General features: G+C 36.0%; 1 protein-coding gene across 2 annotated transcripts in view; it reads left to right on the top strand.

The window, feature by feature from the left end:
• LOC146000343 (phenoloxidase-activating factor 3-like) overlaps positions 1 to 25609 on the top strand; it is a 37650-nt gene extending 12041 nt beyond the window's left edge. The window contains exons 2-7 of one of the 2 annotated variants that reach the window (XM_083137875.1): positions 2615 to 2679; positions 12027 to 12311; positions 14938 to 15040; positions 16851 to 17035; positions 20111 to 20200; positions 21372 to 25609. In XM_083137875.1, coding sequence (XP_082994001.1) covers positions 2615 to 2679; positions 12027 to 12311; positions 14938 to 15040; positions 16851 to 17035; positions 20111 to 20200; positions 21372 to 21691 — 1048 coding nt within the window. In that variant the 3' untranslated portion in view covers positions 21692 to 25609. Of the gene's footprint in view, positions 1 to 2614; positions 2680 to 12026; positions 12312 to 14937; positions 15041 to 16850; positions 17036 to 20110; positions 20201 to 21362 lie in introns of both variants that reach the window. The other variant, XM_083137873.1, reaches the window with a different exon arrangement.
• Positions 25610 to 26986: the final 1377 nt, after the last annotated feature.

The raw sequence follows: 26986 nt of genomic DNA on the forward strand, positions 1-26986 counted from the left end.
TAGCACCAGGCACAGAAATTACTCTAGCTGCAACAGTTACATCCACAAGTTTATTATTCCTTCCTGAACGCAAAAAGGTGCAATCGAGTCACGTCGTAAAATAAAAATTCTGAAGATGCAGTGTGGTGATGGGAACGCCCTGATAGTGTGACAGTAGGCCTGTAGCCAAGGGCTCCGCAGGATTTTTTCTCAGGGGGGTCAGAGTCAACGAAACGTTTATTATTATTATTGCTATTATCATTATTATGATTATTGCTATTATTATTATTATTATTATTATTATTAGGTACTACTACTACTTTACAAATCATAAAATTAACATTGAATTGAAAATACTCCTGGAGTATCTTCCCACCGCTAAAAATGCGCAAAATTTGTCGCGACTAAATCTCCCATAAATTCAATGCCGAAAGTTGCTGCTTTAAACTGTATTTCCAATACTGATTAGCCTACGACTTTACGGTCTAAACTAAATTATAGCTCAAGAGTGGTAAATTATAATATTTGCAAGATGCTTATTTAGAACATTTTACAAATAAGGTTACAAACGATGAAACAATCTTCTGTCTATTGCGTTGCTCTCTACACACTAGCGTATAGGGGTTCCCAAACTTTTTTCGTTTCACGGCGCCCTTAGTGTTTCAAGATTTTTCCGTCAGAATGTAGCCCAGCTGGAATTTTTTCCAATTTGTTCCGATAGACAATATACGTTTTTAGACACTCTATCGGAACCGATTGGTCAATTGTAATGAATTGGTTTCTATTGGAAAGTATTTTATTTTTTTCAATATATTGCTTATGAAAAATTCTTATCTATACAACTGTAAATGCAATGGAGAAATAATACAAGACAACTAAAATAAATCTCTGGTAATGCATGTGGAATTTGTAACTTAGAAAAACATTCACATACAAAACTTTTTTAAATATATGAACACGTTTTTAACTCTGTAGCTTCATTGTGATTAACACACTTATACAAAATCGAAAAATATGCTGCTTCAGTCATAAATTGACATGATGTTCTTCCTTTATACATGCAAAAACAGCAACAAATTAGGTTAAACAAAGAATCTGACCCACAACACTTGAAAAAGTGATAAACAAACAAAACACTGTCGAGGTTGACTTAGTTGATCAAAAGATTGCTCATTTTTCCAATTGCATTACATGCGCATATAAGAATAACCATGGAAATTTCATATTGCAGAAACAAGAACTAATATGAACATTTATTCCAACTACTAGCTTCTTTAAGGTCGAGTTGGTTCTCAAGAAAGAGCTCTTGTTAGGTATTTATTAAGATAAATCTGACTTCACTAGTATGCATTAGAATTCAGAACACATTCAGTTCAAGTGTGCTGTTTTTCCAAAGAACTTCTAAATAACAGGAAATGTGGTGTCAAGAATCAAAGTACCTATGCTTTGAGTCAATAAATGAATTTATAACATATTGATTCTCCAATATACAAACTTACATTTGGATACAATTCACTAATTGGAAATTGTCTTGATTTTCCAATTGGTTTCAATTGAAACCAATACATTCCGATAGAATCCGATTCATTCCAATTGAAACCAATTGAAATTTCAATTGGAACCAATAGAAAATTCCAGCTGGGAGGCCTATCTAACACTTGCAACGCTCAGTTAGTGACGTTAGGTTTACTTGCCTTAAAAAATAAACACATATTTCAAATTCAGAAACATTTATGTGTAAAAAGTACTAAATAAGCACATATTTGGAACCATCATATCATTTCAGTGAAAATATTGGAACATTTCGCGGCGCCCCTGTAAGCCAGCCACGGGGCCAGGGCGCCGTAGCGCACACTTTGGGAACCACTAGCGTACGCAGAATTTCTTTTTCGGAGAGCCTCGAATTTTAACAGTGGAAATCACACAGTTGCGTTCTAGGTAAGGACTATAGCCTGTGATGAATAATGAGACCAATTAAATAGTCAGCACAAGGAGAGAAAGCCAATTATTAGTTAAGAATAACTAGTGAAAATTATCGTGATATATATTGTTCTCGTTGAGGTCATAATTATTAATGACAGTTGGTGTATGTATCTAATATTATTGTTCAATACAAATTTAAGTTTTGTTAAATAAACTGTCATTCAATCCTATCCAGTGAACTTCATATTCTAGTAATTAAATTACTTGATGCATGGTACCACGTACCTATGGGGGTCCAGTATGCAGGTTCATAGCTATCTTTCATCTGTCAATCGGAAGGGTATGTTTAATCCCAATTAAAACAAATAATCTTAAATCCGAAACAGAGCAAGAAAGAAAGGGCTATAGGACGAGATACACTACAAAGTATATTGTAATTAAAATTTTTAACCTTCGTTTTGAAAGTTGTTCAAAGACAAGAATGATAATTGGAGGTCATTTTAAGGGTAATTTGTTTATCACTGATTTTCTCGACTTCTTTACTACTTTGAATTGAAAATTTTGATTCTCTCAAAATTTCGGGAAGGGCCATAGCCACATCAGCTCCCCCGCTGCGTACGCCAGTGTCTCTACATGTTTTCTCTTTGTGTGCAGGAAATTATGTTTGTACCTGTTGAGTGTCATAACTTACGTAACGTGTCTATTGTTTCAGTTCAGATGCCATGACGATTCATCGAATCATACTGCTGGCTACCTGTGTTGTATCTCTTTTTCCAGGTAAGATTCTCCTTTTTTCTATGTTTGTCTGTTCTTTCTTCTCGCACCTACTGTAACTATTTCACACTTGTTTTAACAGCTTCGCAATTAACACAACTTGCTATTCTGATACGATCTTTACCCAGGGTTCGAAACTAGCTGCTGAAATTTCTCGTGTGTCAACTAATTGAATCTATTCAATATACTATCTCTCATTTCTAAAATACATGAATATGTAGAATATATTGTGCTTTCAGTAAATTGGACAATGTATTTCTTTGTTCAATCGATTTTATGTTTTTGTCAGACAACCAATGATAGCGGTGCAGAATCTTCGAACACAGAAGATTAAATTACTTGGCAACACTGTAGAAAAATTTTCTCTGTCACGAAGAAATGAGGTGCGTCGATTTATATAAGTTTCAATTATAACGTGTATTCCATGCATTCTAATCTTGCACCAAATACAGTTTACCTAGTAATAAATGATTTTTAAGTACCGGTAATACCGGCACAATTTCTTTAATTTGAAATGCTTCACACAATGACCGCACCCCACTTTTTTGCAACAAACAAAATGGCATAAAATCTGCGACGATTATGCTGTGAAATACGGTAGATTCGTCTGCTCTGCTTTTGAATATTCACCTTAAAACAAACTAAGATAATTCTTCAACAAAATAGTCGAAAGGGGCTCAACCGAAAGAGTTCAACCCCTACCCCATTTCTACGTGTCAATTTAGGAATGAAGTTATCATAAACAGAACCGTTAGAGGAATGTCAGTAATCGCAAAACAGAAAAACAAATGCATAATTCCAGAGGCGCAACCACGATTTTTTGTTTGGGGGGGGGGGCAAGTACCAGGATAAACTTCCCAATAATAATAATAATAATAATATTAATAATAATGCTATTAATAATGTTAATAAAATAATGTTATAAAATTATTAGTATTATTATTAATTTCCTTTATTTTACTTCGATTTTGTGCCACTTTTGGCTAATTTGCGAAGATGAGGATGAGTGATGATATGATGAGATAGATGAATGGACACTCACAAACATACATGCCCAAGCGAGGATTCGAACCCAGAACCAACATTTTTATTATTATTAGTAGTAGTAGTATCAAAGACGTTATTTCTCTCTTAAATTATGCAAAAAGGAGGTAGAAGTTGGTGCTAAAGCATTTGTGTTGAAACAAACTATTTGAATTATTTCTTCAACACGTTCAATTTCACATTAATAATGGAAAACAAGCACACAAACTAATTTTGAAAGACAGGAAATGCTTGATAAATGCATTCCAAATATAATTCTTTTTTACATTAACATGTATAACTTTTATGCACGATATATGTTTCACACATATGTAACATGCAGCGACGTGGACACTAAATTGTGTGCGTATTCAAAGTTTCGTTAATACATATTACAACATATATTATTTAAATACATTACACAACCAATTCACCCATCTCACAATAAACCAACTGAAAAATTACATAAATTGTCTCTCCCTTTCCTCCAAACAATATTGTTTATGCATTTAAGACAAAAATCAATTAACACAAGTCTTTTTTCTCTGTCTGGGAATTCACAATGCATTACAAAGAACAATAATATACTGCGAGCGAAGCGAGGAAGAACATTTTTGGAACCAATTTTTTTCCAGGCTTAAATCAATATTGATTTAATAGGGCACAAATAATTTCTTGGGACGCCAATGCATTCTCTCTTTTACAACTTCTGTGCCTCCCCGATGGTGTAGTGGTAACATTGTCGCCTTGTGATCAAGGGGTCACAGGTTCGATACCCGGTGAAGGCACATGGCACAGTGGTTCGGGTCACATTTTAAACTGTAGGTCCAGTCCTGATTAGACTTTCTGTGCGTAAAGCGGACTTAAAACCACCCATCAATTTTACAACTTATTTTCATTTAGATCGTTCGGTGCCTAGGGCCGACTCCCAACGCTCCCCTTACTACCGTTCTGAACTTAATAAGACAAGGAAAGGAAGGCATTGCGAGCGAAGGAAGCAAGAAAATTTCACGAATAGTGTTTTTATTTGCATAAAATTTGAAGTTGTGGGCGGTAATTGCCCCCTGCAGGTACACTTGGCCGTCAATGTTTGCCCCCCCCCCGGTAGAACTCATTCCCGTCCAAGGTTGGGGGCAATGCCCCCCCCCCCCCCCACGTGGTTGCGCCACTGCATAATTCGCAACGACCGGCAAATTATAACTGCTCCGTCTGTCTGAAATAAGCTGGGAGAGGGGGTTACAACGACATAGAAAGCGGAGTTATAGACTTTCGTGTACTTCCTTTAATAACAACAGATTAAAACAACAACGCAATCGGTCACAGTTGGTTGTGTAAATGTCTTCCACCTGTTTATTAATTACTTTTGCTTATGGTATGAATAGTTACCTTGGGTATGAATGCCATAAAATAGACAAATGTCATACAGATATAGGTGCATACAGTAAATTTGAGTAAATAGCTGTGTCTTATCTTACCTTCTCCTTCCGATTAGTGTTGCCCACGGGACGAGACGGGACAGGCTTTTAAAAATTCGAGACGAGACGTTTGTCCCGAGACAAACGAATATTTTCGAGACGAGACAGCATTTCACAGCATTTCCACGAGACGAGACAGGCCAAAGTCTCGTCTCGTGGGCAACACTACTTCCGATTGACAAACTCGACATGTGTTGAGAAGATACATGTTAGGCAGCTTTACAATGCTTTCACTTGCATCTGTTCACACCCATAAAAGGTGTTAAACACGGTTTCATTTTAGCATTGCAACTTTGCGAATCACAACTACACTGACCACAATATAACATAAGCTTTCTCTATCTTTACATTTTGAAGTAGTAGAATCGCAACAGAATACTTCATGGTAACGAAAAGAACGAATTGTATTGCTCCTCTTTCGACTTCTGCCTGATACAACGTAATGTCCGATTACCATATTTGCTGCCAAAGCTTCCGTTGAATGTTGCTTACAGCCATATGGATACTCTATATGGTAGAACGCATATCTCTACGAAGTACATTTATCTCTCTAACTTATTTTTAAATAAATCTATTACTATCCTATAGATTATAATTGTTGTGTTACCTATTCTAGCCATTTGCTATTGGCGGTAATTGCAGTGCACATTTTCAACCGATGTTGCCAGCTTCGAAGCGTTTTTGCCAAGGACGTCTGTTTCATAAAAACACCATGAATAAAAATTATTATTGCCTTCTCATAAAAATTACCTATATCAACAGTGCCATGCCCATAGGAAATACGGAGTAATTTCCCACAATGTCTAATGAAATTAAAGAAAATTGATTAACCAGAATGATGAAAACTAAACACAGACAAGCAGTGGACGTTTTTCATTTGGGGGGGTACAAAATTCAGCCTCCCATACATATAAAAACACATACTACTGCACCTAGAAATACATTTCTGGAGTCCAACCAAGTGTTGTAATAATAATAATAATAATTATAATAATTATATTTAATTAAATATGTAAGTCAAGTAATATTGTATTGTTGTTATTACATAAATAGGTAAAAGATAGTAAAAGAATAGAGATATAAAAGCATATATTCATTATCTGGCTTACGTGTAGTTAATATCGCCAAGATTTGCATAAAAACAACTGCCCTGGCAAGGAATTTAATATCAAATAAAAAAAAACAATTGAATATTTGTTGAATAACAAACAAGGAGTTAGATCCAATTAACGAAAAGTAAAGTTTCTGATTAATATTTTATGGATATTATCATTAGTTGTGTGCATAAATCTTTGGAACCCTTCAAAGCCGTATGAGTCAAATTCCTGGCCTTCCAATAAGTTCAGCGGAAATAACCATCGATTATATAACAAATGCTAAACCTATATTTTGATTATTTACTTTTACTTCTTGGTAAGTCTTTCGGGGGAGCGTCCGGATCTCCTCCTAAACACGTTCTTGATACTTAGGTATAATGTGAAGGCATGGAAAATATTCTATTTTAGAATAGCACACACGAATGTTCTGTTATTTAATGCCAAATTTGTATAACTATTTTTTCTTTGTTTTTCTTAGAATTCATGTTTTTTTAACAGATTTTAAAACCAGATAACAATTCTGAAACTAGTGTTGCCCACGAGACGAGACTTTGGCCTGTCTCGTCTCGTGGAAGTCTCTTGGAAATGCTGTCTCGTCTCGAAAATATTCGTTTGTCTCGTGACACATGATCAATCTCGTCTCGTCTCGAATTTTTAAAAACCTGTCCCGTCTCGTCCCGTGGGCAACACTATCTGAAACACATAAAACTCTGGACTTCGTTCTGGCCTTATTTGAATTTAACAGAACGGAAAATCAGGAGTTCGAAATATGAAAATTTCGAACAAAGATATGTCTATTCATTTTAATGCAGGTTGAGATTATAGGGGCTGAGGATGATTTTGAGCCACCCCAACCAGGAATAATCATCTCCCACCCACTAGATATAGAAACCACATTATTGAATATATCATACTTATAGAGTTCCACTTCAGTTCAGTTCATTCTAATTTTAAAGTCCCACAATTTATGGCAGATGTGTCCCACATCCAATGCCTTTTACAAGCCATGTATTTGGTATTTACTCAGACATCTGTAGGGCGTTGTATTAAAAAAAAAAAAAAAAAAAAAAAAACCTGAGTTGAGATGGTTCCCGATCAACTCGTAAGAAGTCTAACTTTGAAATATTTGTGAAACATTTGACAAAGCATTTATTTGTTAATTGTTATATAATTAGCTGTACCTAATGACACTCTTCAAGCACTCTATCATTACATATACAAAACCGAAATCCTTCAGATGTCAAAGGAAGCAAGGAAAGGCATACGCTCAAAAGTTGTTGTTTTTTCTTTCTTTTCAATCTTTGGTGGACAATATGAAGAGCTGGCCAAGGTTTCTTTTCGTATGTAATAGTATTAAATGTAGATACATGCGTGTGTTTTAGAGTGACATGTCAATTTCTCGTTTGTGTGAAAAGGTAAACTTTAATGTAAGCAAAAGCATGTGCGCGTCACAGTTAAAGATTTTCGCATCTACAAAGAAAATCCAAAACACATTCCCACCTCGCCAGCCTCCGTGGCGGAGGGGTTGGCATAGGGCGCTTTGACGCCAGAGGCCCCAGGTTGGGCATGTGATTGTTCATCAATTTCATGATATCATCGCCCATCCTCATCTTTGCGATTAGCCAAAAGTGGCAGAAATGCGAAGTAAAATAAACCAAATAAATCAATCAAACATTCTCATCTCACTCAAAGCACCTTGCGAATCCAATCCAAAATCTACCAATAGAACCTGCAGTGAGTTTCATTTATCTCGTGCATTCATCTGACTAACGTAATTTTCTTACAGATTGACTTTAGGGTTTAACATAAAATGGCGTTGTGTTTGTGTTGCATTCGATACCAAAATTAGATTTTAAGCAATTAATGTCCAATTATAAGTATATCTAATACATAGGTAACAATAATCCCCCTCCTCTCTGATAATATCGCAAATTGCACCTTGTTTAAATGTCTACGAAAAATTTCATTTCACCTAGGAATGATGCGATGAGTCGAAAATTGTCACAGCCTCATCTCGTCTCCTGTTTGGCGAGGTCCTTCTCGTTCTTGTTTGTGTTCATTTTTGTTTCGGTTTCCACTCGGAAGTCCTTAAAACTTATTCTACATTCACTTCATGCTCAGATAGGCTAATCGGGACTCTATTTTGAAAATCTCTTAATATATAGGTTTAAGTATAGTTTACCGAACACCCCCTTACAAAGTTATGAAAAATATGGGTGAGATACAGCAGTACATTGTTCCGCTTCCCCCTTCCCCCCAGTTGGTCTGTAGTGTCTCGTCTTGTTCGTATAAGTATTTGGAAAATTTCATTTTAAATATTCAAAAGAAAATGGGATCAGTCATATACCCAGTGGCGTCGCTAGGCAATCTGCTTTGGGGGGGGGGGGGCTGCAACGAGATACCTGACTTATTACTATTGTAATTATTTTTAATGTTTGAAAATAGCAAAGCGATTAATAAGACAATAATATATAACAAGCATAAGGAATTAAAACTAACATAGACTTACTGCATCAATTTTTATGAAAACAGATGGATATTCTTGTCCTGTTTTTCTAATTCTGGTGAACTATGTCTTTATGTATCAGCTATACTCTGCGGTCCTTTTGTATGGCCAGTATTGCAAGTGAGGAAAGTCTGTCTTGGCCCATACTATTACGCAAAAATGTCTTGATTCAAACAGCTAAAACTCCTCTCACACGATGCTGATGTCACAGGAATTGTCACTGCAATTTGCAACATTCTGCATAAGTTCGGAAACATGTCTTTTGGAATGGCGTTCATTAAATGTACTATGGATGTGATGGTGTATGACAAGTTCTTTAGGTAATTTTTTGCAACCATGATTTCAGCGATTCAGAGAGTTTTTATGTACAATAATTACGTGAAAACGAATTCTTGAAGAAAAGTGGTCAGGCAAATACGAGAGACAGGATCTCTTGAACCTAATAAACGTGTTGTATTGCTGTTAAAGGAGGTCATTTTCAACATCTCTTATAACACAAGAGGTTAGTGATCATCATTTTTATTACTTTTAAATATCATTTTACGCTTTCGGTTTGCTTTATGCGCCGGGATGCTGTCTTCCATTTCTGTCCTGAGGATAAAGTAGTGATGTCTAATCCAAGATTAGATGTCAGAAATAAGGTGCCAGGAATATTTGTATTTGGGAGGACACCTTTTCCAGCAACCTTGCGACAAGGTACGTGCTTATTTCAATTGTAATTGTAACTGTAATTGTGAAAAGTGGAAACATTACAAAACAAGCTGTTTCTGTCACGGACTTCCTGAACGTAATTTGCCGGGACCTGTTGCATGAAGAAGCCGCCGAACGGCCGACACTCTGGCGGTAAACGACTGAAATAACCTCCCTGTAGAACAAATGACGGCTATCGTTTGCACTGTTGCCAGCTAAAGACATGACGTGTCAGATGTAAGATCGTGGATTAAAAAAAAAAAACTATGTCTCAACGAACCGATTCTTTCCCAGAATATGTACCTAGAGGTATGTTCCTGCATTAACAATTGTTCAAATATATTTTCTTAAAATACTGTATGTAATAATAGCTAAAAATTGGGGGGGCTTATCGAGGGATTGGGGGGATGAAGCCCCCCCCAAAAGGGCCTAGCGAAGCCACTGCATATACCCTTCTTATCTTCGAATCAAGGCGACCATTTCTTTAGAAAAGTGTACCCCCCCCCCTTTATGCAAAGGAGCATTCGTCTGCAGCGTGATTTTCTGAGAGCAAATCTGATTCCATCGTTCCACACACATTTTAATCAACTTTTCATCTCCTTAAAGAGGTTTCCAAGAACTTAGGTCAATGAACTAACTAGTAGCAACCACAATGTATAGTGGAACCACAAGCAAAACAACCTGCGTACACCCGCGACTCCTGTGCACCGTACTCCCGCGAGGAGGGGAGGGGGAGAGTGGACCATGCTTCCTTATGGTCCGAGCTGAACAGAAGAAGGGAAAGCTGCACGGGAACTTTTCGTCCAAGGTTTTTTTCTTGTGGTCGCTCAATAGTAGAATAAGTTTAGAATGGTTTGAATTTCTGTGGTAAGGAAGATAATGTTTATAAGTTATAAACACTTACACTTTTTTATTGGGCGAACTGAAAATGGGTTCTTTTAACAGTAGCACCTTGCGTCTGCTGTCAAATTACCAAGGGGGAGGGGTACAGGGGGTACAACTCGATTTACGGATTTAGAGGGGTACAGTACCCCCTTCAAAAATTTAGGGGGTACAATGTACCCCTGTACCCCCCCCCCCCGTTCCTCCGCCACTGCAGACAAGTTAAAAAGAAAAGGAGCACTGTCTTTTCTAGAATTCAAGCCCTGGGAAAACTATTACGTGAATGGGGCATGACTAGATTTAGGTGCAACATCCTCGCTATTTAGCCTAGGGCAGAGAAAAACGGGGCGCCAAAGTAGTGATTTATCATACAAGCCCAAAAAAAGTTTCCACAAAGGCCCAATTTATGGTCATTTTGGCTCTGGATTTATATTTATCCCTCCTTAAATACTAGCTTACACCCCCCCAGATGGAAAATTCTGGATAAACCACTGGGTCAAAGTTTCCTTATCTTATTGTGGCGCTGGCACTTACTTTCGCTTCAAGCTAATTTCATTGAGTGTTTGAGGTGGTGTCTCATTATTTCATGCTGAAAGCATAGGGGATTTACAAGTTAATGGTAGTTTTGTTAACTTTCTTTGACCTGCGCCCCACCCACAGATGTTCGATTGGATTCAAATGTAATGGTCTGATATAACTATGAAATGTGGGGTGCAACAAGTGCTTCAACCTACTTCAACTTGTAATCAGACACTAGTTATACCCTACATTTTCTTCTTTACACTTTACAAGTGCTGAAGTACAGGAAAATATGAGAGAAATAGTACAAATTCTAGGCAAGAAAAAATAAATAACACCTTACCCAATCCTGGCCATGATAACCCTGTCTGTATGTCTAGGGTGACCATAATTTTTTGTCAGAAAAACGGGACACCCCAAGGTCAATTTACCCCTTCCTTCCTTATTTCTATTCACATAAAATAATACATTATGAACGATAAATGAAATATGATCTCCCCTTGTAAAAAAATATTAATTATTATAATCTCAGGATGGCTTACATAGTGTTTCTGGTTCCTTTGATGTTAGTCCTACACTGAAGTTGAGGAGTGCCAGAAGTACTTATTAGAATAACCAGTCTTCTTGAGAACAGTTTCATTCTTCACCAACTGTTCATAAAACTCCCCCAAAACTACCCCGTCCCCACGGATCTGATGCACAACGCGAGATTTTGTCTTTTGAGCTTGTGTCAAGATGCAGGAATTTAAATTCTTGTTGCAGGTCTGTATTGGAACTACATGTACGCTTCTTGGTCATGCTTATTCACTGTTCCACAAATAATGAAACACAAACAAAACAATACATTTTGATTGTTATGTAGTGCTTGAAACACAGTCCAGCTGCTTTACCAGCATTGCCATTATGCTAGTTTTAAAATTCCTTCAACATTTGTTGTTATTATTATCATGATTAGTCTCAAATTTGGACTTGGTTTTCAAGTTTACCTAGACTCGATGGGATGGCCAGGACATGCCTCTGGAATGAAACTGTCCAAGTTAAAACGGGATGTATGGTCACCCTATGTATGCCTTTAAAGCTTTATACATTTCCAGGATTCATAGCATTCTGTATTCTACACTAAATATTGTAATGGATCCTTTATTTTCCTTTTTTCAGTGGCAAAAGTTGACACCAAGGAAACCTGCAGGCAACATGAGACCTGTACTGTCGTTAATGAATGTAAAACCTTGTTAAAAAGACATGGAGGAGCATATGATGACAATGTTCTGTTTGCGTGTGGGTTTCATAAATTGACTCTTAAAGTATGTTGTCCCATTCATCCTAATTTGCAATTACTGCCTCACGAAACCTGTGGAATGGCCACTGGTGGAGACAGAATAACTAGTGGGAAGAATGCAGATATTGGACAGTTTCCTTGGATGGCTTTACTTGCATTTAAGGGTAAATATGGCATTTATATTTAAAACTATTGATAATTTGGCTGCACTGTGCACATATTTTACAATGAGGTCCGGTGTTGTTGTTTCTTTAATCTTACAAATCTCACGTTTTTCCTCTTATTTCTTCAATGTGGCATTATGATACATGCATGATACATGGATGTATACAGGATTTTCTTTCAGTGAAAAGCAACCATGGTCTTTCTTCGGGAGGGGGGGGGGGGCAAACAAGTCATATTTTTCCCCCATAATAGTGTTGTCTTCTCAAACAATCCTTGAAATTAAAGTTATTATCTTCTTGCAAAGTTCTTACAATAACATAAATTACTCTGACTGAATAGAAATTTATTTTCCATGGGAGTCATGGTCACCCCCTTACCCCCTCCCCTCTGGAGGTCTATGGACACACGAAGTATGTGCTACTGTACAGATTTATAAATGTTAGAAGGAGCAAAGCAGTTGTTAATGTGTAAGTTCATTTATAATCTGCACCAGGAAAACATTTTTGGTTTCATATTAATGTTAAACAGAGATTGCATTACTGTTTATGTAATTATGTTAGTATAATCACATTACCGAATTTCTGTCAGTAATGGGGGGGAGCAAGAAGCAACATGTGTTAATATCTAGATTCTGTATCACACACTTGAATTGCACAAGTTATTTTCCACATTTTACTTTGGTCAAATATTTATTCAAGAATATATCTTGAAATAACATAAATAATCTCCATAATATCAATTACTTGAAATATTCTCAAAATAATTCTGGAACTATGTAACCAATTTTATTATATTTTTGTTGGTGAATTCTAATAAAAATCCTTTAACACATCATAAATATGCTGTTGCTCATACAGTGAATGTAGTATACATTCATTTCAAATTCTCAGCCATTTTTCTTCTCCAGTATAACCAAACATTATATACAATGAAATGCAAGTATGCAATTTATTATTGATTGATTGAGTTGATGTTTTAAGTCCACTTTATGCACAACGCTAACTGGGCCTGGATCTACAGTTTTAAAGTGAGATCTGAATCACTGTGTGTCTCCCACAACCAGGTATCGAATCCAGGACCCCTTTATTAGAAGGAAGCATATCCTGCACTATCGGGGAGGCACAATTTATTATTGTATGTACAGTACCGTGCAAATTAATCCGAGCAAGATGCATACTTTTCCAGGTATATAATAATCTTAAAATACATTGCAGTTTTAAGCTTTAGTTTCACTTTTTTTTAAAAAAAATAACTGCACATTCTCTCTCGATAATGCCCTGTGCTATGAACAACGATCCATTTTTACTCAATAGTTCATTGTTGAAGACCCGAAGTGGACTCTATTGTTGAAGTATTTTGTTATCGTCGACAGACGAAGAGTCCGTTGTGTTGCAAGTTATGTGCCAAGCGGAAGGTAAGTTTTTTGTGCGAGTGGTTCTTATTTCGGCTGCTACCCAAATGGATACAACGCCACGCAAACGATCAAAAATTGTTACGTTATCAAAGTTATTACTTCAATGACACAGAGACAAACTGCTACAGAATGTGGTGTCGGATTGGGTACAGTTAATTCAGTTTTGAAACAATACCGAGAGACTGGATCCATCGAGCCTCAAAGAAAGGGAAAATGTGGTCGCAAACGGAAGACTTCGTTGCAGGATGACCGAATTCTTAGTAGAAAAAGCAAACAGAACCCCAGACTGACTGCTGTTGATTTAACATGTGATTTATTGTCAAGTGGAGTGGACGTCCACGTTACAACAGTGCATCGCAGACTGCTTGCATCTGGACGAAAAGCTTGTAGGCCATTGAAAAAACAGTTGCTTACAAAAAAAAATGTGTAAAAAGCGTGTAACGTGGGCAAAACGTCATCGGGACTCGACCGTGAGTGACTGGAAGAAAGTACTTTTTTCAGACGAATACCATTTTGAAGTGCATGGTCACAAGGTTTCTTTCATTTGTAAAGGAAAATGTGAAAAATTTTCACCAGAACACATGCAACAAACTCCAAAACAGCCCACCCCTCAAAAAAAAATAATGTTCTGAGGTTGTTTCACATCTAAAGGGCCTGGACCAATAGTTCCTGTTAAGGGGATGATGAACAGTGACAAATATATTGACATAGTGCGACGAAAAGTCATACCTCATCTCAAAAAATCTTTTCCTGATGGTGATGGTATTTTCCAACAAGACCTAGCAAAATGTCATACATCTCGAAAAGTCAATGAGTTCTTTGATAATAAGAATGTACAAGTGCTCTCCTGGCCAGGAAACTCACCTGACGTAAATCCAATTGAAAATTTATGGTCTATCTGCAAAAGAAGGATGTCAAAATTGGATTGTTCAACCAAGGAGAAAATGCTTTGTGTCCTTGTTAATGTTTGGTACCATTATGAAGAAATTAAAAACATTTGTGCAAATTTAGTGTCATCCATGCCTAAACGTGTAAAAGATGTGATTACAAACAAGGGAGGTCACAAAAAGTACTAAGGGTATTTCTAAATACATGTATATTGCAGCAATTGCATTAAATGACAAAATGTGTATCTTGTTCGGATTTATTTGCACGCTACTGTATTTATAATGAGATACAAATATCAGATTAAGACATTCCTTTTCTTCCAGATCAAAATACTCGTAAAGTATCATATTTGTGTGGTGGAACTCTTATAAATGACAGATATGTTTTAACTGCTGCACACTGTCTGAATGCTACAAATGCAACTTTGTAAGTATTTGGAGTATTTATTTTTTCTTAGATATTGCTTTTTTATCAACTACTGACAAGGACATATGAAGGGGAAGGACTAATACAGTTGTAGCCCCTCCAAGATAAAATTGAAACCATACAAAATTATTTTAGTAACTTTTAATTCAATTTCCTTTACAGTGCATCCATATTCCTGGAATATTGCAATGTCCCAGTTACGTACATTACATGTGAATAACTGCAGTGTACATACCTGTGGCATTTGTGCTGTATGAATATGGGAATATACTTTTGGAAATACTGAATTCCTAGAGAAAATACTTCTTTGAAATTATTGATATTCTATGTATATTTCTGTTAGGAAATTATTGCACTAATCTGACAAGATTAAATCATTAACTTTTAAATAGCAGTTGGTCTCTTTTAGGGCCAGCAGCACGTGACACTAAGTATCTCATAATTTCTCCATATATACACAAAACACATCATGGAACGAGTACTATTTGTTATAGAAGGTTGCTTAATTTATGCTGGATGAAATGACAAGGACTTACATAGGAAGTAAAAGTTTGACATCCAACCATAGATTTGGTTGTACCATACTGATTCCCCAAAGGAAATTTGGGTAGAATTTATAACTATCCTTACAAGAGCAAAGATGAAAATAGTTCACTTCCCACAAGAGCATGGTTCTAGCCCCTCCCCCAAACAAAAACAACTTTAACTTTCTATGATCAGTATTCCCTCCTACAATTTGTTTTACATCACTATACATTTGAAAAGCATGTACCTGACATTCTGCCATCCAGAGGGAGTTACAGTGAAAGTCATATCCACTAAAGGTTAATGTGTGACTGATCTGCTAACCACAAATCATAATCAATAAATTTGCATTTTAGTTGCGTAGCATTGTTTTTCTACCCATTTAGATTAATCACGAGCAGCGCAAGAACAGACATGTACATTCATATTCTTACTGGAACTCAAACAAGGAACTTACAAAGCCAAGATCTTGAGTCAAAAACTCAATATGCTCAGCCAGTGAAACAGCTACAAAAATGAAACATTGAAAAGCTATTTAGCATTCCTTGGTCCTCAAATAGTTGTGCCACAGAGTCTGTTTTAGCTTTATTATGTGTGTAAGTCACAATGTGGAATGAGGATGACACTTCTTCAAGGTTTCATGATAACAATAATGAAAATCATTTCATACAGCCAGCCATATCTTGGAAATCAATTTGTCTTTTTATTATTTTACTTTGCATTTCTGCCCCATTTGGCTAATCATGACCTTGGAAATCAAATTAGAAGAAATACAGAGTTATAGGCATATGCATGTTGTGAGAGTGATACGTTAGCAATGTATAGTAAATGCAATAATAAACGTTAACGTTAAACAAGAGAAGACAAAGTTTTGAATAGATCAAGATAATGGGGAATTTCAAGTATGAACATCATAGTACTGAACATACATTATGATTTCATAGAAATTTCTAGCAAAATTTTTATTTAATTGTTTCTTCCAGTGGACTATTTTATTGCACTTCTGTTCTTCCACTTGTTCAATTGGTGTAGTGGTAATGTTGTCATCTAGTAATAAGAGTAGCCTACCTGCTAAAGGCATATGGTGGTTTGGATCCCACTTTAAACTGTAGTTCCAGTCCCAATTAGGCTATCTGTGGAACACTTATAGCTGTGTTCAAGAACCCATTCCTTCTAGCAAGGAATTTCCCCATTTTAAATTACACCCTATGCATGCTAAATATTAAAGAAAGAAAAAAAATGTTAATATACTTCTGTCTGGTTATTTATGTTTAATTCTTTTCAGGGTGGGTATACGATTAGGAGAATACAATATTTCTAGTGAAATTGATTGTGTAAGTGGCTGGTGCAGTGAACCTGTCCGGGATTATCCAATAGAAGAAATCATTCCACACAAGAGCTACAACACACCCTTTCTGAAGAATGATATTGCCCTCATTCGCCTACAAGGAAATGTGTCAAACTATACTGGTAATTTCTTTTTGTGGAAAGGAATAACAGTGTCTTTTTAAAAATGTAATATATTTTTATGCATATTTTTATGTGAAGAAGAGAATGGTGTAAATAATAAATAAAATCTTCTTTTACAAAATTTTGCTTAGCTTAGGAAGTTTGCAAAAGTTTACTAAGACAGGCTGACCAAGACTGGTTATGGGACAAAAAAATGTCTTCACATTATTTTGAAACCATTTGAATCACAAATTTCATATTTCATCCACGTTACCACAAGTTACAATTTGGTAAAAGAGGAAGTATGGTAATACACTACTTGAGACGAATTATCTGTGCTAATAAGTTACACCTTACTTAGAAAATTATTAAAATAATATATTCCCATACATTTTCATTGCAAAAGCAGTTTAAAATAAATTATTGATGTATTTATGTTAAATATCTACATGTTTGTGAAATTAGGCCTGATATATATAAGTGCTAGATTGGTTATGTTAATATATACTACTTAGTAGAAGTAAAGGAGTATTTTTACTTGCAGTAAAATGTGTGTTCTCAATCAGCACCATTATAGACAAAATCACAATTTGCTTTGAACGGATGATAATATCCAGTGACGTGCACTGAGGAGTAGCTAGTCTAGCAGAGATAGATCAATCAATCTCACGTCTCTAATTATTTTCAAATCACAATATTTATTATCTTGAAGCCTCAGTTCATATGCAACACTTCTTTACACGCGCTTCTCGTCCCTCGATGTGATCAGCTGGCAAGGCTGAATACCCTAGCTGGCTCTTCTTCCGCCTTACCAGATCCAGGTATAGACAACCCCAGAATGGAAAGGGAAGATTTCTGCCTGTACATCCCTTGCCTCCTCACCCCCCGCTCCCATGGTTGAAAGCCCATAGTTTCAGGTCCTCCAGTCTATCTCCTATAGGACAGATAGGGGATTGGTTTCCCTTAGATTCCTTTGTAAATCCTCTAAAGAACTCAGGGGAAAATTTTCTGCAGTACTATGTTCTCTGTATTTACACAACCTTTTAAAATTTTTACAATACGTATGTATAATATGGGATGTAGTTTTATTTGTATATGAATGGGAACGTACTTGTATTATGTGCAGACAAAAATGTTATGGTTTCTTTTCTTTTTTTCAAATATGGAATATATAATGATTAAATAACAAATATTTGCTGACGCTCTCTCTCGCTCTCGTTTTAGTAGTGTTTTATTTAAATATACTAATAATTTGGCCTCCAATAAAAAAAATGGGTAAGCTAACAGTCATAAATACGGATGTATTAATTTGGGCAAGAAAATGTGCGTTCTAATTGTTGTTGTTGGTTTGGTTTATTTTACTTCACTTTTCTGCCACATTTGGTTATCGCGAAAATGAGGATGAGTGATGATATAATGAAATTGATGAAGGGACCTCACAAAGAACAATCCAGGCCGGGATTCGAACCCGTGACGAGCACGCATTCTTGTTGCTATGTGTTGTACTCTGCAGCAAATAATGAAATAATTTGGAATGAAAAATGTATCCCAGAACTCAAAAGTCAAATGAATATCATTGAAGAAAGAAGAAAAGAGTGTGTTTTGTTACCTGTTTATCTCCTCTAATATATCGATTTTTTGTCACCTCCCATCGCTTATTCTAGCTGTATAGATTTAATCGCGATAAGTAGCTAATGAGCTTATGGAAGTCAGGAGGGACAATCATAAACAGAGAACTCTGGACTTCTGATTTCACAGTGCCCTGCAGATGCACTGGGAGGAAATTATTTGTATTTTCTTTTTCCTTTCTTTAGCGTTGCTTTTCCATCACTTTACCTAACTTCTGCCATGACGATGAAGGTTGATTAAATTAAACGGATGAAGAGTGGTTACACAGAAACACTCATTCACAGGCCAGGGCTCGAGCCCGGATCTTTCAGTAACGAGTTCGTGAGATGGAAAAATTAAGGACATCAAGCAATGCAATTTTTTTTGGAAAAACGTTAATCATATACAAGTATGGTGTATCAAAAATCCAATTGAAATTTACGTACCACCGAGTAAATACGCAGTTTGCTTTACCGATACCCACGTATTCGAATAGTTAGAGCTTTCCACTCATCTTTGTTGTCGGCCGACCTCCGGGATTGCAAGTGGCCCCGGATCGGTACCAGGTGGAAAAACATAGTGGTTCGGATCCCACTTTAAACTGTGGGTCCAGTCCCGATTAGCTTTTATGTACATAAAGTGGACTTAAACACCAAATCAACCAACCGCGCGGGAGCGGTTATCACTGCACGCTATGGCACCAGGAGTTCCGGATTCGAACCCCGACCTTGGGTGTTTTTTGTGTTTGTCTCTTCATTAATTGTATTGTACTATCTTCGCGATTAACCAAATGTGACAGCGACGCTAAGTAGCATAAATCAAATCATTGATTGATTATTTCATTTGGTTTGTTTTACTTCGCTTTCCCTACACTTTTGGCTAATCGTCAAGATGGTACGATAAAATTGATGAAGGGACAAACACAAATAACACCCATGTCCAGGTCGGGGTTCGAACCCGGGATATCTGGCTTAGTAGTCAAATCCACTAGTTTTGGATTTTCGAAAGTGAGTGGGATCAACACGCGCTTCTTTTCAGTAGTCCTTCCTCATTTTGCAATCCTTTTACTTTCTTTGACTTTCTATTTTTAGGAATACTGGGCCCTAAAGGGGGGAGGGGATAATGACGCACACCAACCTCCCTTGGGCACGCCACTGATTGCTACCCCAAGTGTCGACATCACCGCACGTCACTGATAATATCCATATCATGGATGGATATTATTTCAGATAGAGCAAAACCAACTATAGGACAAAATAATGAAAAACACATTCCTTTAAAAAAAAACTCTTGCTTAAAAAAAAAGTGCTTGCATACAATTATTATATTAAATGAAAATGTTATTTTTAAATATGCAATTTTAGTCAAATTGACACCTTGATCCTGTTGGTGTTCTTTATTTACTTGTAAGTAAAATCGGTTCAAATTATACAGAATCATATAACTGATTATCTGCTTGTAATATAACATTATTATTTCTTTATGCAGATCACATAAGACCAATATGTTTGCCATTTGAATTAAAAATGGCAGAAAAGGCTAAATATATCATTGCAGGCTGGGGAAAAGTTCACTACGGTAAGTATCATCAATACATCTTGCTTTTAAAAACAATAAAACTGTCAAACAATTCTGAAAATAAATAATACAGCTTACCTTAAAACACTTCTTTTTGTTTGTTTACTCTTCCACAGTGCAAAATCCTGGGGGAGGGGGATTTCCCCCACCAACAAACTTGGCCTCAAAAATCCCCCACCAAAACATTTTGGGGGGAGAGATTTTGTTACAACAAACAAAAGATAAAGAATTACTTTATACTGTACTAAGAATAATATCGAATACATATACACATTAGTGAAGCTGTGAGTGTTCAATGCTTTTTTCTCTCTCAAAAGATAATTAACAAATCTACATCAATACACACAATAAAAGTAAAACAAGAATGCAGAACAAATAACTATGAATATATTAACATAAAGCAAAAACTTAATAAAAACTTACACATAATAAAACCACTTCAACTATTTCCTAATTTATTAACATCTTTAACCAGTTAGTAAAGGATGTAGTTTGCTACTTTATAATATGATATATTTAAAAGTAACAAACTTATTTATATTTGGGTAATTAATAATATATTTTTAATTTAGTAATTTATTTTTACTTTTAATAACATTATAAATATGTATATCGTATAATTTATATGTATGTTTGCAGGGAGGGGGTTTGTAGTCTTGAATGTAGTCTTTAGATGCAGTCTTGAATGATTTCGCACCCTGTTCTTCTCGTCACTTCTCTAAATTTGAAGATAGGTATGGAATAGATACAGTGCAGGAACTCTGGAGCAAGATTTGAAGAGGTGGATTTGAACATCATAGTTGTAGGTTTTCTATGACTGTCTTACGCTACTCATTCGTAGCTCCCCAATTTTCTTGTGATGATGGGTGGCCAGTGGTCCCATACACAGGCCGAAACCGCAGGAGAAAAGTTGTTATGCTTCCTCAGAAGACTTTAACCTGCACGTGTTTCATAGCTGGAGCCAAAACCTTGCACCTGAGACTGCACGGCCACGGTGCAGGACTAACTTTGGGTACTTATACTCCAGAAAGTTAACAGTTACTAATATTTAGATCAAACTTGAACACTAAATTGAAGATTTTCACACATGAAGCTCTTCAAGTTGTTAATTCTGTAATTTTACAGGTCTATCTTTGTTCTCAGTGTGTACTCATATTTACAGGTGCCAAAGGTGGAAGTGAAGTACTACAGTTTACATCGGTACCAGAAGTGGACCATGACGCATGTGAATTCTTACAATCAGAAGACGTGAAGCCACTCGCAGAAAGTCAAATTTGCGCAGGAGGTGACCGAGGAAAGGATGCATGCAAAGGTGACAGTGGAGGACCGTTAATGCACTACGTCACAATGCCTGACAAGATTGAGCCTCGGATATATCAAATTGGGATAGTGTCATTTGGATCTATCCCATGTGGAGAAGAGAACATACCCAGTGTGTACACGAGAGTTTCTTCGTATCTTAAATGGATTCTTGACAATATACAAGAATAACATGTATGTGGTTTAATAACATATGTATAAGTGAATATATTTTTCTAGTGTGCATTCAAAGTGTGATGTTATTTACAGTTTACAATCAAATCAATGTTGTCAAAGAAATGCTTCTTTGCACTCACTCGAACAGTTGAACAAGTATATGTTCATCCTAGTAAAAAATTAAGACATTCTAGTTCATATTTCATGGTACACTTAAGCCACTACAAATTGATTTGTGATACTTAATTTTGCAAGTTTCTATCTCTTTGAAAATCAGTAAATACCTATAGAATCTACAAATTTAAATAGAAAGTGTGTTACAACCAGTGGTGAAGCTAAAGCATAAATACTGGCTGAAAAATATGCTTACCTTACATTTTTTTATACAGCCGGTCCATGCGTCGATTCTTGTTGGTCGCAAAAGTATCAATTACTCTTTCCTTGATGCCTTGATCAATAGAAAGTTCTTTAAGCAGTTTTTTTTTCAATGGCTATTGTACTGAGAGAACATATCTTTCATTTTTCATTGAATTATGGAGATAATTTTTTACTCTCTTGAGGGTGCTCATACTTCTTTCGGCTTCTTTTTCACCCCCATACAGAATACAGGTATAACAATATAACTTACTTGTATTAGAGCACCCTGTTAGCCAAGGATATTTCTTATACCATGAAAACTGAAACTTTCTATTTTGTCTGCCTCCATCTGCTACTTTAATATCTAAATGTGGTGTCCATCGCCTATCTTTGTAAGCACATTTGGTTTCATAAGTCGAACTTGAAAATGGTTTCTGTTTTAATTCCTCAAACAATGACGTCAATGTTCTCTCAGTATCAGCTATTTTTATAACATAAATACACTATGTGACACACACACGTGCATGTGCTTGAAGTAAATTAACATTCAACAATGCAGCGTGTGAACGATGCACTTTGCACAAGAAGACTAAAAGCACAACAGGTTGGTTCTGAGGCTAGCTGCTTTCACCCAGCTAATCGGCAGTCCCCTCCCCTTACCCTCCCCTACCACCTACACAGAGCTCAAGCTGTAGCTGCCTTTTACCGCGAGGCTTTTCGTCAAAAGCCTCAAAGTTCGGACCGAATGCACTCTCCTCTTTCTGGCCTGACTGCCGAGACATCTGGAAGGATCGGCGGAACCAAACGTTCGGATTACATACTTTAATTCGTTTAACGAACTTTGATTGTTACAGGGTACAAGAACATTTTAATTTCAACATTTTTTGGGTATGTTAAGCCTTATAGGAGCTTCACCACTGGTTACAACTCAACTTCATTTCAATAAATGAAAAAAGGTAAAGGTATCCCCTGTATATTATATAAAGGCACATGTGGGATGTAGAGGTGGACTTTGTGAACAAAGATTGCTGTTACAGATAAGTCTTGGCTGATTCATTTGTCATTAGACTGAATTGTAGAAAACTGCATTAATTGAACATTGTCAATATTCCATATCTTGGTTCAAGATACATACAAAGCATCTGTACAAACTGGATCCTTAAATATGCACTTTAGTACATAAATATTATTTCACATCACATACAGGGTTATTAAAAATTAGTTACCTAAAACTAAAGTACATCATCTTCGTATCTGACAATGACATCAACAGATGATTTTCCTGCAACACTCAAGGTCCACTGTTTATTTCAGCTTCTTCTTTTACAACCTGTTTAACAACTCTACCAACCTGCAAATGAAGCGTGTATCCTTGCATTCAACACATTACACCCATTGATATGCTGATTTATTCAATGTTTCCAATTGGAAAGCAAATTGTTAAATCATTGTTTAGTAATAATCAAAATTTACATTGTTTTTCTGTGCACTCCTTCCTTATAGTTATTCAATCACAAATCAATGAATATGAAGATTAATAATATCTTGTAGTTGTAGATTATTATCAAAATGGCATAGAAAAAATTAAAAACACATTAGGATATGTACACAACAAATGTGAAATTTAGAGGCATTTAACATCCATTTTCCATAGAGCATTTTTTTATTTTCTAAAGAAAATGAAACTTAATATATATATACTTGTATATTTAATACATCTGTTGTAAAAAACGCACATTAAACTGTTTGTTAGTGTGTAGAACTAAACTTCAAATTCAAATAATATGTTAGTTATGTATAGTTTTAAAAACTTTTTTTTTCAAATAAAGGTAAAGTGTAGAAAATGGTTACCTAGTCGTTTTCACGTTCAGAAGAGACAACGGCGCTTGTGGAGAAACCGCACAGTGTTGCCAATACAGCGCTAGCTCATGTCGCCGGGAAATGATGACCTTCCTTCACAATGAAGGTGTTACATATTTTGTATATATAATGATAATTATATGTAATTATTAACATTAATATTATACTGTGAACGTTACAGTTACCCTTTTTACTATGATCCATTGCGATCACTACACACGCGAGTGTAATGCACGAATATGACACTTCAGAAATCACTTAAAAAAGTAAAAATCACTGAGAGCTCACACAACTGAAAACACTTTTTCGGGAGAGGGAAAAAGTCTAAACAGACCAAAGCAGATCTCTCACTCAAGTAAGGGGACCCTGGCACATGGGTTAGATTCAAGTTGCAACCCAAACAAACAAATGAGTTCTGGCCCACGTGAACTGATAAGACGTGAATGACTCAAGCAAGGCATGTCGTATTTCTATCTTGAAGCCCTATATTTTGTCACGTGTTGGAAAGCCTTTCAAAGGTTAATATGGTGTCTATGAATTTATGTGTAAGTTGGAAACTGAAAGGTGATCTTCATTTCAGCATTAATGTCGACAGTAATGTAAACAAAAACAACGTGTATTTGCGACAGCACTAATGTTGCTCACAACAGCAGCATTGGAAATAATTGTCAATTATTAAATTTAAGTAATTTCAATTCTATTATAACAAACTGCATGAAGTTCATATTTTTACTGAATGGAAATAAAATAACAACTGGAAAACTTGGTGGTGATTAGCCGGAATGCTGCGGTGAGTCAGCTCAAGATGGCCAGACAACGTCTCCTTACTTCGCGCGCGGTTCGGGTTAAAAAGAAACTCCAAATGCATGGAAGTAATATTTCTGGGAACCTTTGAGTGGTTATAAAAAATAATTTCATTATTTTCTCCACAACTTTGTCGCTGGAAGTTTTTACTTGGAATTACAGAACAAGAAATGGCCAGCGACGACATTTTCTACTGCACGAATATAAAAAATCTCCACATACTTTATTTGAATATTTTTTAATGCAAATATGCTTTAAAGTATTGATAAATTCTGAGTACCACCGTCACCTATGACAATTAAAAAACAGTGTCAATTTTTTTCATAATGAAAGCTTCAATTTTACGCCATGTTTCAACGTTAGGAATGAAAACAATGTAAAAATTGTGTTTTCACAGAAAATTTGCGTTTTTAATTTATCTAAAATTATGTAAGCAAGTTACCAGTTTTTTGTGTTCACCATCGTATTCTCTACAAAATTTCATGCAAAACTGCAGGTACCGATTTTACTTAAGCTAAATTTGTAAATCCAGAAATTTGACAACAGCGCGCTCGTATTTCCCATAAGAAAAGCATTGCCCATAAGAGCTCATTGTGTCTTCTGAACGTGAAAACGACTCTAGAATGATTACTAGAATGAAAATAATTAATAGTTAATTTTTTCTTCACTTACAGTACTAAAATTTGTAATTACAAATATGAAAGGTATTTTTTGAAAATCAAATTAGAACTTACAAAATATATTTTCTCAACTACTGTTATTTGTAAAACGAAAACAATGGAAAACTGTAGATACTCAAGATACCTGAGAATGTTCGTGTGACCACAAGACTAAAAGACATTCAATTTTGAATGGCTACTCTAGGCCAGAATAAATGTACAAATAAAATATTTCAAATAAAGTATATACAGATTTTTAGAAACATACATGTTATATTTGATTTGAGATTACTTTTGTTATTTATCATTGGTTTTCTGTCACTTTTGGCTAATCATGGTGATGAGGATGAGTGATGATATGATGAAATTGATAATTGGACATGTAAAGGGCACCCATGTGCAGACCGAAATTCAAACTCAGGGCACCTGGCATCACAGTGCATTGTGCTAACCAGCGGTGTAGTGCCCACGTAAGGCTTGTAAGTCCACCTTACAAGTTGAAATTATTGAAGAAAACTTATTTGATTCCCGTATTTATCGCTTGAACACACATAGCAATATCAGACTTCAAGTAGAACTTTTAACGAAACAATTGAGGACTTGTTTTGATTCAAGTTGTTTCTCTGTAAGGCTTCTTCAGAGGACTTATGTGCGGATGAATGGAAGAAATGATTTGTACTCGCCCATGGCGGGTGTGTTTGCTTACGTAGTATCTTCTCAACCAATGACAGGGCACCCCGATTCTCAGGCACTGTAAGGTGCATTACCAGTGGGGGCTAACTGGCGAGAATTTTTGTCCTCGCTGCGTCTGACTCATATGTTTGTTTTCCACGGTCGGAAGAGAACCAAGAAAATCGACTCCCGTGTTGTTTCAACAATGCTTGACGGGAGGTGCAGCTAACAAAACGGGTGTCATTTTAAATGTGTAAACTAACTATTAAGTTCACAAAGAGATGGTTTAGTGTTGGATATTACCTCCATTAGAAGCACCGAAGTTAAAGATAGAAGAGGAATGTCTGGCAATCCTAGATCCGGCAGCGCCCGCAAAGTTAGGCACGTGCATCCCAGTTGCCCGTAATGTTAAAAGCATACGCGTAATACTTAGCGTTATGATTTACAGATTTTTTTTACCTTTTCCTTTGACTAAGTTGCTTGATATGCTTTTCACAATGTGTGCAAATATCGTAACCATGATAATGAGTAATATTCTCGAATGCATTTACATTTGCAAATTGTATCCTACGCATTTCCCACAAATGGCTTTTTAGTGAAAGAAAAAGAAGAATAAAAATATTACATGACCTTTCCAGAAGAAGAGTTTGTGTCCTTAACTAAGCTGTATGTGAAATTTGTCAATTGCTACCAGTTGAAAGTTGAGCTACAGGTAATTTATTCTGAACCCGAATATCGAGTAAAGAGTGTGTTTGAACTTCATGAGTACTTGCATACTACCAATTTGAATAAAGCTGTTGAACAAGTGTACAAATGAACACAATTGTTCCTCACTGTTCCTGTCTCAAGCTCGTCGGTGGTAAAGTAGTTTTCTGCACTGAAGAGGATTCATACATTTCAACGCAGCACACAGACTCAGGCAAGGAAATCTGACGCGTATCCATTGTGCTGCTAAAGA

Source organism: Lepisma saccharinum, chromosome 16 (genome assembly GCF_977018435.1).
Source record: "Lepisma saccharinum chromosome 16, izLepSacc3.1, whole genome shotgun sequence".
NCBI classification, from domain to species: domain Eukaryota; kingdom Metazoa; phylum Arthropoda; class Insecta; order Zygentoma; family Lepismatidae; genus Lepisma; species Lepisma saccharinum.